Source organism: Haliotis rufescens, unplaced genomic scaffold (assembly GCF_023055435.1).
Source record: "Haliotis rufescens isolate VD_foot unplaced genomic scaffold, xgHalRufe1.0.p SCAF_1, whole genome shotgun sequence".
NCBI classification, from domain to species: domain Eukaryota; kingdom Metazoa; phylum Mollusca; class Gastropoda; order Lepetellida; family Haliotidae; genus Haliotis; species Haliotis rufescens.
Genome location: NW_025963779.1, coordinates 85,049,065 through 85,063,016, shown reverse-complemented (window position 1 = coordinate 85,063,016; position 13,952 = coordinate 85,049,065). Strand labels below are relative to the sequence as shown.

At 42.4% G+C, this 13,952-nt stretch overlaps 1 protein-coding gene across 3 annotated transcripts in view; it reads left to right on the top strand.

The window, feature by feature from the left end:
• Positions 1–13,952, top strand: part of LOC124122058 (NBAS subunit of NRZ tethering complex-like) — a 65,433-nt gene that overhangs the window by 10,026 nt on the left and 41,455 nt on the right. For 2 of the 3 annotated variants that reach the window (XM_048402601.1, XM_048402605.1), the window contains exons 8-27: positions 130–427; positions 1,427–1,498; positions 1,755–1,883; positions 2,038–2,101; positions 2,483–2,532; positions 3,068–3,211; positions 3,536–3,705; positions 4,622–4,691; positions 5,165–5,290; positions 5,852–6,003; positions 6,309–6,446; positions 6,998–7,076; positions 8,444–8,548; positions 8,992–9,056; positions 9,163–9,234; positions 9,732–9,809; positions 10,278–10,352; positions 10,621–10,750; positions 11,351–11,485; positions 11,858–12,031. In XM_048402601.1, the coding sequence (XP_048258558.1) occupies positions 130–427; positions 1,427–1,498; positions 1,755–1,883; positions 2,038–2,101; positions 2,483–2,532; positions 3,068–3,211; positions 3,536–3,705; positions 4,622–4,691; positions 5,165–5,290; positions 5,852–6,003; positions 6,309–6,446; positions 6,998–7,076; positions 8,444–8,548; positions 8,992–9,056; positions 9,163–9,234; positions 9,732–9,809; positions 10,278–10,352; positions 10,621–10,750; positions 11,351–11,485; positions 11,858–12,031 (2,326 nt within the window). Of the gene's footprint in view, positions 1–129; positions 428–1,057; positions 1,085–1,426; positions 1,499–1,754; positions 1,884–2,037; positions 2,102–2,482; positions 2,533–3,067; positions 3,212–3,535; positions 3,706–4,621; positions 4,692–5,164; positions 5,291–5,851; positions 6,004–6,308; positions 6,447–6,997; positions 7,077–8,443; positions 8,549–8,991; positions 9,057–9,162; positions 9,235–9,731; positions 9,810–10,277; positions 10,353–10,620; positions 10,751–11,350; positions 11,486–11,857; positions 12,032–13,952 lie in introns of those variants that run through there. The other variant, XM_048402609.1, reaches the window with a different exon arrangement.

Genomic DNA, 13,952 nt, shown 5'->3' with positions numbered 1-13,952 from the left:
CTCTGTCAAGGAATTGCATAAGGCCACTAAAAAATATGGTCAGAATATAACTTTGCACTAATGACCTGTGTCCAGCAATCATGGGAGATAAATCTGTCCCACATGTAGACTAACTGTTCTCTGCTCCAGGTCAGCAGAGCTACTGGTCATCAACTACCATGGTCGTCTGAAGAGCTACTACGTCAGTCGGGACAAGGGATATAAGTCTCGCCACAGCTTCGTCTTCAGCGGACATTATCCTCTTGGCATCAGCTCCGTCGTCTATCTTTCAAAGCACAAGATGTTGTTGGTTGGCGGGTGTGGCCAGGGTGGAGAGCCGTCGTCAGCGGCAACTGAAGCAATCAGCGAGGGGATCACGGCGTGGCGGTTGCTGTCTGACATGCCACATTACAAACTGGTCACAGACTACGATACCGGGATGACCCAGGTAGGAACAGTGGGTGTGAGCGATGTAGAGATGGCTTGGTCTTGTCACAGACTACGATACCGGGACGACCCAGGTAGGAACAGTGGGTGTGAGCGATGTAGAGATGGCTTAGTCTGGTCACTGACTACGATACCGGGACGACCCAGGTAGGAACAGTGGGTGTGAGTGATGTAGAGATGGCTTAGTCTGGTCACTGACTACGATACCGGGACGACCCAGGTAGGAACAGTGGGTGTGAACAATGTAGAGATGGCTTAGTCTGGTCACTGACAACAATACCGGGATGACCCAGGTAGGAACAGTGGGTGTGAACAATGTAGAGATGGCTTAGTCTGGTCACTGACAACAATACCGGGATGACCCAGGTAGGAACAGTGGGTGTGAACAATGTAGAGATGGCTTAGTCTGGTCACTGACTACGATACCGGGATGACCCAGGTAGGAACAGTGGGTGTGAACAATGTAGAGATGGCTTGGTCTGGTCACTGACTACGATACCGGGATGACCCAGGTAGGAACAGTGGGTGTGAGTGATGTAGAGATGGCTTAGTCTGGTCACTGACTACGATACCGGGATGACCCAGGTAGGAACAGTGGGTGTGAACAATGTAGAGATGGCTTAGTCTGGTCACTGACTACGATACCGGGATGACCCAGGTAGGAACAGTGGGTGTGAACAATGTAGAGATGGCTTAGTCTGGTAACAGCACATGGCTAAACAATCTAGATGGAGATTAGCTTAGGATTTTACAAGGTTCTGAATAATAATAAAATTTGTAGTCTGAAATGCCACCTTAAATTACGCCATTGTCCTTTTTGTGAGCTAAGGATATGAGGTTAAATGTGGCTGATTGCAAGTGATCATTGCTCGTGCTATCAACCACTTGTTTGCTTGTTTCCGAGACAGTTATTTAGAAACTGACATAGCTGTAATAGAATTTCTTACTTTTGCGTGTGTTTTTTACGCATCATTGGCATCAATTTTACAACTTATTTCAGGCCAACAAGGGAATGTCAATACTGAGCAGGCTGCGTCTGCCTCAACTTTCGGCCTGGAAAGGAGGCTTTGTGGTAAGAAATTAAGTGTATCCATTTCCTGTATACAAACTCTATTCCAATACAGCAAGTAATTGCATAATTAAAGAACTGACTAATTGTAGAGCACTAAGAGTAGCATGACTGTCAGTGGTGCTTGTCCTGTAACACTAATGTTAAAAATGAAGCAGTCCCTAGACTGAAATATCACAGCAGAAATCCTCAGATGCCCTTTATTTTAACACCAATTAACAGAACCATGTATTTAGATGTGTCAGTTTCTGGTTTCCAGGATGGTGTGTACAAGATGTGCGTCTCGCCGGCGGGGGACACACTGGTCGTGCTGCACTTGTCGGGGAAGCTGTCTGTGTGGAACCTGCCGTCGCTCCGGTACAAGGTCGCCTGGGCACTCGAGGACCAGGTCAGACACTGGGGGTGTTGTAAAGTTGGAACTTGTGAAAGGAATAATAATCTTAAATGCCTTTGATCTGACTTCTGGAAATTGAACCTCTTTGTGAATGTTGGAAATGGTTGTATGTTGTGAATCTTTTGTGAATATTGACCCTTCATTGCAGCCTGGATATGAAGAGATCTGCCCCAAACTTGCTGAAAATCCTCAAAAGAGAAAAAGAATTAAAGGTAACATGTATTCTAATCACACAACTCTGCACACAACTAACATTACTTTAGACACAGTGCTGAGATGCTGCATGCATTGATGGATGTCTGACTGCATGAGCTGTCTCCGACACCTGATTTGTGTAGTTACATTCACTGCACATGGAAGACAACTATCTGTAACCCAGTATTATGATTGTAAGAATTACTTTATTCCTGTGACGATTCAACTATATTTGGATTACTGAAGATTGTAGCGTGTCCTGTAGCATTTTACAATGTTTTACTACATTGTTGGAGCCCTGAGGGGTTTCCATACACAATGATCTGAAATGATGTGACTGAATGTCTGTTCTAAGCGATGTTAGATCCACTAGCTCACAAGTGTACTCTCTGTTACAGATCTGATACCTCACAAGAAGCTACTTGACGTCAACTTCTGGTCGAATGATGTAAGATTCCGCCTGTACCATTGTCTCCCCATTAAAGAAAGAATTAGTATCATAATACACTGGGGAGTACTTTCGATCCACCCTACTATCGCCCCTGTGTTCATCACATCTTGCTTCTGAACAGAAGTGTTGAAACTTTGCAGCATCAACATTTAGTATTCCTTTTTGTAGTGTATCATTTTGTTCTACTCTTTGTTTTTCAAGATATGTAGTTGGATGATTGTTAGGTTCATACCTGCCCAAAATTGTTTTCATAGTACTTTAAATGCTTTTTACAAAATACTGTACCAAGAGGGGATGGAAAATACTTGTATTTGAAATAAACTCTGAATAAAACCAGAGCTTAGAATGGCAAATTGAACCATCTCTATAGGGTAGGGACGTTCTGTGTAATAAAGGGTGAAGCTGGATAGGTATGTCAGCGCACAGAGCACTTATGCACAGTGAATGCTGCGCTATACAAATGCATATATTATGATGATGATGATGATGATGATGATGATGATGATGATGATGATATTGTGTGCTTGTGAAGGCGCTGATCCTGGCGAGATGTACTGGTGCCGTGATGGTGTGTGCGGTGAACACCCTGCATAACTTCCTGGGCCAGTCCCCCGAGTGGTTTGAGCCGTCCCCCCGGGTCAGCGAGAGTTACCAGGGAGGATTCCTTGGCATTGAGGTGAGGAGCCGGATAGGACACAACCCCAGACTCTCCAAGTCAGGATAGTAGCCAAGACAATTCGAGACCATTGCATTGATAAAGGTTCTGTTGTTACCATGGTTACCATCTTATATTCTTAAATGATGTAGCATAAAACTTGCAGGGATGGAATTAACTACAATCCTGAATAGGGATAACATAGTAATTCCCCCTAAATTTCTCTTAGGATGCTTGACCGTTAACTTAACTGGTCCAGGCTAGCGGGCTAGAGCTAAATTCCATCCCTGTGAATCAGTGAGTGAAGAATGTAAAGATGTGTGTACCTTGTTCTGTTGTCCCCAGTGTGAGCATCGGTTCCCGAGGAAGAAGTTGATAGCTGATGAAGGTGATGAAGGTGACGACAGTGACGATGAAGACGCCACCTGGTATAGCCGGTCAACCCGCGTCACAAAGCAGGTGCTCTACTACCTCACCGACAGCGAGCGGTTTCAGCCTCCCAGGAAGAAGCCCAAGTCAGTTAACATCTCGTTTGTAGTATTGATACTTGCAGTACTTGTCTGTGGGTATTTCTAACGTGGTAGTTTTCTTGGTGTAGAGTATCTGCCTGAAAATCAATGTTTTATTAAACTTGGGATGGACGATGTTTTGATGCCTTGAAAGCTTATGCCTGATAATACAATACATGATACACCTACCTGTGTATCGCTTCATGTTTTGAGTTTTTATAGGAGCACTCGGTCTGACACTGCTGCTAGGGCACATTCACTGCTATGACCATGCTCCACAGTGTAACAAGAGACGGGTCCTTTGTTAGGGCAGCTGAAATATATACATGAACACACAAACTAATTTAAACTACAACCTCGTGTCAGGCCTCATGAAACATGGACAATCCAACGCCCAAACTGCTTGAATTAAGTAACATGATGTGAGTATTGCTGTATGTAATGATAATGAAGTACATGTATCCTGACACGCACATTACACTGGGGTCCAAGATGTATTGATAATGAGGTAGATGTACCGTGACACCTACATGCTACGGTCCATGATGTATTGATAATGAGGTAGATGTACCGTGATACCTACATGCTACGGTCCATGATGTATTGATAATGAGGTAGATGTACCGTGATACCTACATGCTACGGTCCATGATGTATTGATAATGAGGTCGATGTATCGTGACACCTACATTATACAAGGGTCCATAATGTATTGATAATGTTCTTATTTCATTTGTCTTTTCTCAGGTTTCAAAGTCAGTATTACTGGGCTTGTTTCAAAGAGGACTTAATATCCTGTTGTTGTTGTGTGTGTGTATGTAGATAAAGCGACACTAGCTACATTTTGCTTTAGGGAGAACTTAACATGTTGTTATGTGTGTGTGTGTGTACATAGGTAAAGTGGCATGATTGTATGTTTCAGGTTGGTTACACGCATTTACAAATTGATCTGTTTAAAGTCTACGACCCCTGAGGAACTGTATGCTCACAAGGTATGACAATGAAGACAGTACGGCATTTCGCCGATGATTGTTGTAAAATACTCTCCAGTCACAGTGACTTCTAAGGTTTTGTAGTAAATTGTCAGTACAGTCGTGGTGACTATTTTGATAAACACTAGATGTTTAAATTCGGCAAACAATAAATGTTTGGTTCCCTGCAAATTAATTTAGTTTCCCACCACATCAGCATCTTTCCCTCCGTGTAAGGCTGGGTACTGGAAGTAGGGTGCGGAGACGTGACAACGTGTACTCATGGAAGTAGTGGCTCTTAATTTGTGGGCAATAAAATGAGAAACAAATGTCTTTGTAGCCCTAACTGACAATCTTGCTGATTTATGCAAGATTTATCAGCAAGGATTATCATGTAGTTTGATATGAGATACGGTAGTACATGTATGTCATCACATTTATGATTATGACTGGATGTGTCCTCCTGGTCATGGGATGTGGGGATGTGTGTCCAGATAGACGGGGAGGAGTATGGTGAGGCGCTGGCGCTAGCGAGGACATACGGCCTGGACTGTGACCTGGTGTATCAGAGGCAGTGGAGGAAGTCCCCCGTGTCCGTCGCCTCCATACAGGATTATCTGGTGAGTGGAGCAGCAGGGAGTGGTCACAGGAGGACGTACATCACGGAGTAGGATTGGTTCCCAGCAACCTATGTTGGTCGTAGAAGACCAAAGAGATGGGAGCTCAGGCTGAGGGATTTTGTTGATGGCATATCACTGTATCCCATGGATTGGATCATTGCTCATTATATCAATCGCTTGATTCTCTGGCCCAGACTCAGTTATTTACAGGCTGCGTCATGTAGCTGGAATATTGATGAGTGTGCCGTTAAACAACAAACAACACATACAAGCATTACAGAACAGGTCGATGAGTTAAGAATAACCGTGATGCATGACTGTCATGATTTGTCTGATTAATTATGGAAATGAGTCAGGAAAACTTCAGATGATTCTCATCAAGGTACCAGAGGCTATTACTATTAATGTCATGAATCTTTTACTTGACTGAGATGCGAGGTTGAGGACTTCTCTCTTGTTCCTTGTTGCTTTATGATCAAAGACAGTCCAGACGAGTCCAGAAGACTTAAGATGACTTTAGTTCTATTCTATTCAAGCAATGGACGGTATGAATTATTTCAGAGTAAGATCAGCAAGAGATCATGGGTGTTGCACGAGTGTCTGGAGCGAGTCCCCGACAACATCGACGCCATGTGGGAACTCCTGCAGTACGGCCTACGGGGCACCGACCTCCCCGCTCTTATCACCATCGGCAAGGGGGAGGATGGCGGCAGGTAGCGTCTTTGCTCAGTGTAATACTGTTTAGTTTAAATATGGATAATATAAAGCTTCATGAAATTGAAGATTAATTGTCCCGAGTTGTTGAATCAAGTCTGAGTTAATTCTGTATTCAATTTGTGATGTTATTGACTATGGATGACGTCATGTTATAATAATTAGTAATTTCTCTTATAATGTTTCAACTGACCAATGTTTCAATGAACTTTAAATGATTTATCTTCAAAGTGATTATTGCTAGGAACAATGTTTCAATGCATATGATGTTCTGTTAATGCATGGGAGATAACTCTGTTGCTAGGTTTATCCTGTGTGACCCTGAGGAGGGCTTGTATGAGGACATGAGTTTTGATGAGTTCAACCCAGAAGATCAGAGACAGAAGGAGGAGATGAAGCTGCAGCGGATGAAGGAACTGCAGGACCAAGTGGACTTCGCGAGGTGAATGTTCGGGAACACCTTGTCAGTCATAGGAGGATTCTAACGTCCTTGAGTAGAAAACTAATGTATGATAAGGCCACACCAGTTTTAGTTTCTTGTATTTCAGATTTTCTTGGTCAATATATCAAGGGAAGGAGGTTTAATTAAAAATGATGCAATTGTTGTCTGAGGGTCTTTTACCTCATGAAATTGACAAAAATATGGATGTTATGGTTATAATAGTTATATCAACATAACATTTGTTTTTATTTTTTGAAAAGTTTAATATTTTCTTGTGTATGAATAATAATTATCAATTGATCTGGACTAAGAAAACAATATTGAGGGGAATCTAAAATCATGCTCAGGCATCTCTATCACTTTTGAGAAAACACTTTTGTTTCGCTGTTAAGGCAATAAGTTTGAAATCTTTGCAGTGTCTGCTTTTCCAGGCCAGCCATTATTTTATTTTCATAGCCTCAATTTTCTTGTTTGGTAAACATAAACAACATATCCTTTTGAAGATGTTTGTGTATGACAGTGTCAGTAATGATATGTTGTGTTGCACACAGCATGAACCTCGAACAGAAGGAACTGTGCAGGGCCAGACTGAAGCTCCTCCAGTACATCGACAGACTCAGGACGTATGAGGTGAGATGGCTTCATTGTCAAAGTAGTTAACATTGTCAACGAAGTTACCGAACCTGACCAACAAAAATCATGTTTAAAGTTCTCTAAGATATCATCTATACTACTCAAAAGAAGTTAAGGACCACCCGATTCTTTCATGTTTGTATAATTAATCTGTCAGGGCATTGTAGATTAACCATAGTAATATGAAAGATGTAGATGTCCCTAACTTCTTTTGGTTATTATTAATGAAACCTTAGAGAAATTGAAAACATGATTTTTGGTGGTTAGGCTTGGTATCTTGGTTGATGGCGTGTTATCATACCCCGAAAATCACTGTATTGTCTGGTCAGACATGAATATGTACAGGTGTCCATCATATAGCCGGAATATTGCTGAGTGTGGTGTTAAACTACAAACACACACACACACACACACACACACACAGCATGGGACTGCAGCAACATGGCCACATGGCACCTACTTACTGTAGACATGCAACCATTCCATTGGTTAGACAATTCAGTGATGCATTGGCATACTTGACTTGTGAAATGATACCCGATAAGAGATGACGCATATTGGAACATGATACTATTTCTTCAGTAGTTGTAAACTCCATTAAGCTGTCCTTTCCCTAGTTTCTTATGGCACCTATACCAGCAGGTGTGTGAGGAACTGCATGAAGACACGAAGTCTTGATGTAAGCCACAGATTCACTGAATACCTCACTTTGCCACAGTATTAGTTAGGGTTTGCTGAACGCCCCAGTAATGTGGCAGATCAGGATAATGTTATACTTAGGATCAGATATAAAGTTGCAAGGAAAACAGTATGTTTAAATATCATCTGTCTTGACATGAGAGATTAACTATAGTAACATGAAAGAATCGGGGGTTCCTTTTAAGACTGGGACGGGTAACTCGGGTACCCAGGTCGGTTGGGTACTGAGTAGGACCCGGGTACCCACAGGACTACCCGGACCCGTGGTTAGTCAAGTAATATATTGTTTAATGACAAAAATGATGCACCCATTCCTTCTGAATTTTCATAGAGCTGAATAAAGATATAACTTTCAGTGTATGCATGACCAGATTGTTTAATACATGTATCTAAATGTGTTTGGCCATAGCTATGGTAAAAAAATCCCAATCGGACATTTTGTACCTTTCTGTTGAGGCCTACCGTGGGTACCCAGGTAGGGTTGGGTAATAGGGGGATGGGTACCCGGGTAGTAAATTTGGACTCGTCCCAGCCCTAGTTTCTTTACTTCTTTTGTGTAGTATATATATATAGATATATATTCCAAGAAACATCACAAAATAAATTAGGGAATTTGAAAAGTGTTTTAATATGATGACATTTCCCCAACATTCCTCGTGTTGCAGCACATCATGGGAGGTCGGAGTGCAGCAGCTGAACAATTCAACTCAAAGTTTTTCAAAGAATTCAGATCTCAAAATATTGTGGAAACTGCTGTTAATTATGCACAGGTAGGTCAGGTGGTTCAACAGAGTGTTCGTGACCAATGCTTGTGTTTTGTTATATTGATCAGCATCGTAATTTTGGATAGAAGAAAACTACTTAAACAAGATGGAATCACAAGTACTAGTTTCTAGCTTATGGGATAATCCCTGGCAGACTAGTTCCTAGTACTTGTTATAAGGAGAGACTTGTATAGAGACTGCTAATTGTGTGTTGTCATACGTATGGATGATACACTTTGTTGTACTCGTGAAGATGCATGTTACTCTGTCAGCAACCCATGCTGGTCATAAGAGGCGGCTAACGGGATCGGGTGGTCAGGCTCGCTGACCTGGTTGATGCATCTGTTTCATCTGATGCATCATAAATGATCTCTACTTTGTCATCCAGCAACTGCTATGTAATGCCTATCAAACAATACAATTAGTTGTGTTTTATGCCTGTGTTGCAGATGTCCAACAGTGAGGCCCTGGAAGCTATGTTCACCTACCATGGAGCGTCCACCCTCAAACACAGGTACGTCGCATCTGGTCTACTTGACAATTACCGTGAGATGACGGTCAAATGATGTTATTGTTGTAGTAGGACTTTGGTTATATTTCCAACATGTTTGTGATTACAGACTGGCAATCTTGTCCAACTTCCCTGAGACCACCCCGCCAGTGGAGTACAAGCCCCTGCTGCCTGAGATGGCGTAAGTCCTTTCCTTATTTCACTGCAGCTGAATGAATATGTTGAGAGTCAGAGTGCAATGTCAGGGTTAGGATCGGTCCCCAGTCACATATGCTTGAGGACCCAACATGGAATATGTTGAGAGTCAGAGTGCAGTGTCAGGGTTAGGATCGGTCCCCAGTCACGTATACTTGAGGACACAACGCGGAATATGTTGAGAGTCAGAGTGCAGTGTCAGGGTTAGGATCAGTCCCCAGTGTAGCCACTGTAACACACAAGTGTGAACAGGATCAATTATGGTGTGGGTTTTCACAAGATGGTTTCTGGCCGATAGTTAAAACATTATCGTTGCTTGTTAAAGAATCTATCTATCTGAACATCATATGGTCTGAAGACATGAATATTTAACACCAAATGAATACATTTTAATACATTTTATAGCTGAAACACTTCTCTAGTGTACTGGTGTGATAAGAAATGTGATACATGACTCATGTAATTGACGTATGCTCTGTACAGGAACTCGGAGGATGCACAGAAGTGGGAGGAGATCAGTTGGCGGGGAGAGCCGGACTGGAGCGAGGGGGAACAGTGCAGGTAACGACCTACTAGAACATCTGACTAATGTTATACCTGGGATAACACTTTCTTACTAAAGGACAGATTCTAGTACTTTTTTGGATGGAGTTCCATACATGATTCGAACCCACACTGCTAGGGTCAGGCACCTAACAGGCAGCACACAAAGTCAGAGATCTAACCCACTCAGCCACCAAGGCTTTCACAAAATGAAAGTTCGACAACTGGTGGTCGAGATCTAAATGGCATTGTGTGTTCATGCTAGAACATCATACACAGATCATACACTTAAACCTGACTCTTTTTGGAAGGACTGATATAATGTGTGATAGGACTGTAAGATTTTTACAGCTGTCATCGCTGTGGTCTACATATTTCCAGTGGTTTCAGCCACATTGGTGTTTGTGTTTATCATTCATAGGTTAGAATAATACTAGTTGCAGAATAATTCCAAACAAAACTGTTATCATTTCACTGTTTTTTCAGAGCTGCCATTGACCCGTCGCCTGTTGACCTGGGAGCATTCCTGTATGAAGACAAACCTGAGCTGGAGAAATACAGGTAACATGACAATATGTCAGGCTACTGTAGAACACTCGAGATGGAGAAATACACCTATATATCGTCAAACATGTTTCACCTGTAGATAAATTCAATTATTAATTATGGAGATTTTCTTATAATTTGATTGATTGCCAAACAAACTAGATATATCACAGTAACTTTGCATCAAACCTGTAACATTATTGTTACTGTTATTTAATTTGTTAATAGAATGCATTATGAAAAATAAGTATTTTGTGGTGACCCAGGAATATATAACTTGCAGGAGTGATGAGATAAGTAAGTCTCTGCTGTGTGACTGGTACACCGACCGTGCCTGCGAGATAGAGCGCCTCTCTCGTCTGGTGGACAATGCTCTCGACCTCGTCAAACTGGCCATACAAAACAGGGTCGAGGTAAGTGTTATCATCATCATCATCATCACCACCACCTCCACCATCATCATCATCATCATCATCATCATCACCATCACCACCATCATCATCATCATCATCATCATCACCATCACCACCATCATCATCATCATCATCATCATCATCATCATCATCATCACCACCACCACCACCACCACCACCATCACCACCATCATCATCATCATCATCATCTTCATCTTCATGTTGTTATTGTCATTACTTGGTCTTTTGCACCTGTGAAGATCCAGATTAGAATAGGTCTTGAAAGGCGACTAATGGGATCGGGTGGTCAGGTTCCCTGAATTGGTTGATGCATGTCATCGTATCCCAATTGCATTGATCGATGCTCATGATGTCAATCACTGGATTGTCTCGTCAAGACTCCATTATTTACAGACTGCTGTCATATAGCTGGAATATTGCTGAGTGCGGTGTTAAACAACAAACAAAAAATAAAAAAATAAATTATGCTTGGTCTTGGTAGGAGTACAGCTTTGTGCTGGTCTTCATCACAACCTGCTCTCAGTGTTCTGATCTTTCTGAACAACCACAATACTCAGTGACATGGCATGCTACTCACAGGGGCTGTACGACTTGCTGGACGATCTCCTTACCATGGAGATGTTGGTGTACGAGTGTGGTGTGGACGACAGCCTCACTTTCAGGGATCTGCAGCAGATGGCCGACTACGACAAACTGGAGCTGATCATGTCTAAGGTAAGAGGATATGCAGAGATGAAAGTGAGACTAAAGTGACCATACGGCTGAATTTGGGTAGGGGTTGTAGACTATGTACCTGAGAGTGACTGGGCTGATTTGGTATGAACCTACGATGATAGATGCTCATCCTATCAACCACTGGTTTGCCTGCACCTCACCTGACACCAGTTTTCAGGCTGCATCAACGTGGCAGAGATTCTTATTGAAACGCCATTGTTTACAGGCTCCCTAGGAGATCCCAGATTGCCATAGGAGGGACACCTCGTAATAGTTTGTGTCTATATATTGGATCTTGATTTTGAGGGCAGTTTTTATATTTTATAAATCTTTTTTTAGGGCTAACTTACGCTTGTTTTTAATGTTTTGCAGTCTTCAGGAGAGATGTATGTTAAGAACCTGCGGCGATGGATGGTGCCGTTCCTGAAGCAGTGTGAGCGCCGTGAGGCGGGCGCGTACACCTCTCTCCTGCATGACTACATCATCACCAAGGCCAAGACAGACCTCTCCCTGGTTGTCAAGATCTTTGAAACATCCAAGGCAGGGGTAAGAGGCAGTGATAGTCCCAGACATGTCAACTATTGTCTACAAGGAACTTCCATTCTTTCCACATTAAACAAACTCACCAATAAGATCTGAATATTACCTATTTATGCATTCATGTTTTTTGTTATCAATCTGTTGTTTAAATGGTGGTCAGATTTCATTGGAAATTTTATGGAACCGGTTCAAAATTATTCTTATGAATACAAATACATTACTTATTGATGCATCTTTGCCAGAAATATCTGCGACTAGCTATCTTGCAGCTGGCAACATTTCTGTTGCAATAGATAAAATATAGTCCTACCTGCCTGAATGTCTAGTACAAAATTTCTTTGTTACACAGACACTGACAATTTTGAATCCAACATTTATATGTAACCCTCTTCTCAGGGAGCAAGAGCTACCTCTGAGATTATACATCTATAAATGCTCAAGGCACAGAGTATAGTGTATCAGCTTGTAGTTACACCTACTGGTCTGCCACCTTCAACACAGGACACGTACATTTAGGAGTCACCAGCCAGCCTCTCTTGTTCAGACACTGATCTTAGTGTCGGACATGCAATCAGAGAAATGAAAATATTACTGTTTAATGTTCAAGTGAGTGAGTTGGGTTTCATGCTGATTTGAACAATAGTTATATCACAATCTCATTAAAATCAGATCTTAGTGCTCGCTACTGCTACACAAAGATCTGAGGACATCCAATCACAGGTCATGTCAGAATGACTTATCATGCACTTTGACTGACCAATGAAATGTCTAACAAGAAGTCAAAATTGACTAATCAGAAAGCAGCTTTCTCAAGCTTTACAACACTAGTTTCAAACTCATGACTTCTGTTACAAACTGAAAATATTTTGAACGTAAGAACTTTCCGGAATGTCTAATAGATGGCCGAAATTGTTTGGCAGTACTTCCCACGGACTATTGAAAGTATCTTTCATTTCAAATGTTTATCTAATTGAAGCAAGAGATAGACGATGATTTTGACGGAATCAGCTGTACAGTGTCTTTAGATACCCTGGTTAGCCTTTTTAAGGTTGCTTGTTTGAAATCACATTCCGACTGTCACTTTCCTGATCTGGTAAGAGACGCTCTGATGGGTCGGAAGAAAGATCGTTCTGACGTAACCTGTAATGGGATGTCCTCAGATCCTTGTTTAGCTGTAGCAAGAACTAAGATCTGATATTAAGGAGATTAAGTATGTCAGTCTATATTACTTTGACTACCCAAAGTGCCCTGCAGATCCTTACCACTTTGGTGAAATCAGCTAGCATGTGTATGGCCTCACGGATAACAGTCTGGCTGACTCTTGGACCCAGTACAAATAGGCCCTATGCCCCCTTACTGACTGAAAGCAGGCCACTAATTGGGTGCTTGTATTCCAGGTGAGCCAGCCTGTTATTCAGAAGCCCAAGGCTCTATGCCCCCTTACTGACTGAAAGCAGGCCACTAATTGGGTGTGTATGGCCTCACGGATAACAGTCTGGCTGACTCTTGGACCCAGTACAAATAGGCCCTATGCCCCCTTACTGACTGAAAGCAGGCCACTAATTGGGTGCTTGTATTCCAGGTGAGCCAGCCTGTTATTCAGAAGCCCAAGGCCCTATGCCCCCTTACTGACTGAAAGCAGGCCACTAATTGGGTGCTTGTATTCCAGGTGAGCCAGCCTGTTATTCAGAAGCCCAAGGCCCTATGCCCCCTTACTGACTGAAACCAGGCCACTAATTGGGTGTGTATGGCCTCACGGATAACAGTCTGGCTGACTCTTGGACCCAGTACAAATAGGCCCTATGCCCCCTTACTGACTGAAAGCAGGCCACTAATTGGGTGCTTGTATTCCAGGTGAGCCAGCCTGTTATTCAGAAGCCCAAGGCCCTATGCCCCCTTACTGACTGAAACCAGGCCACTAATTGGG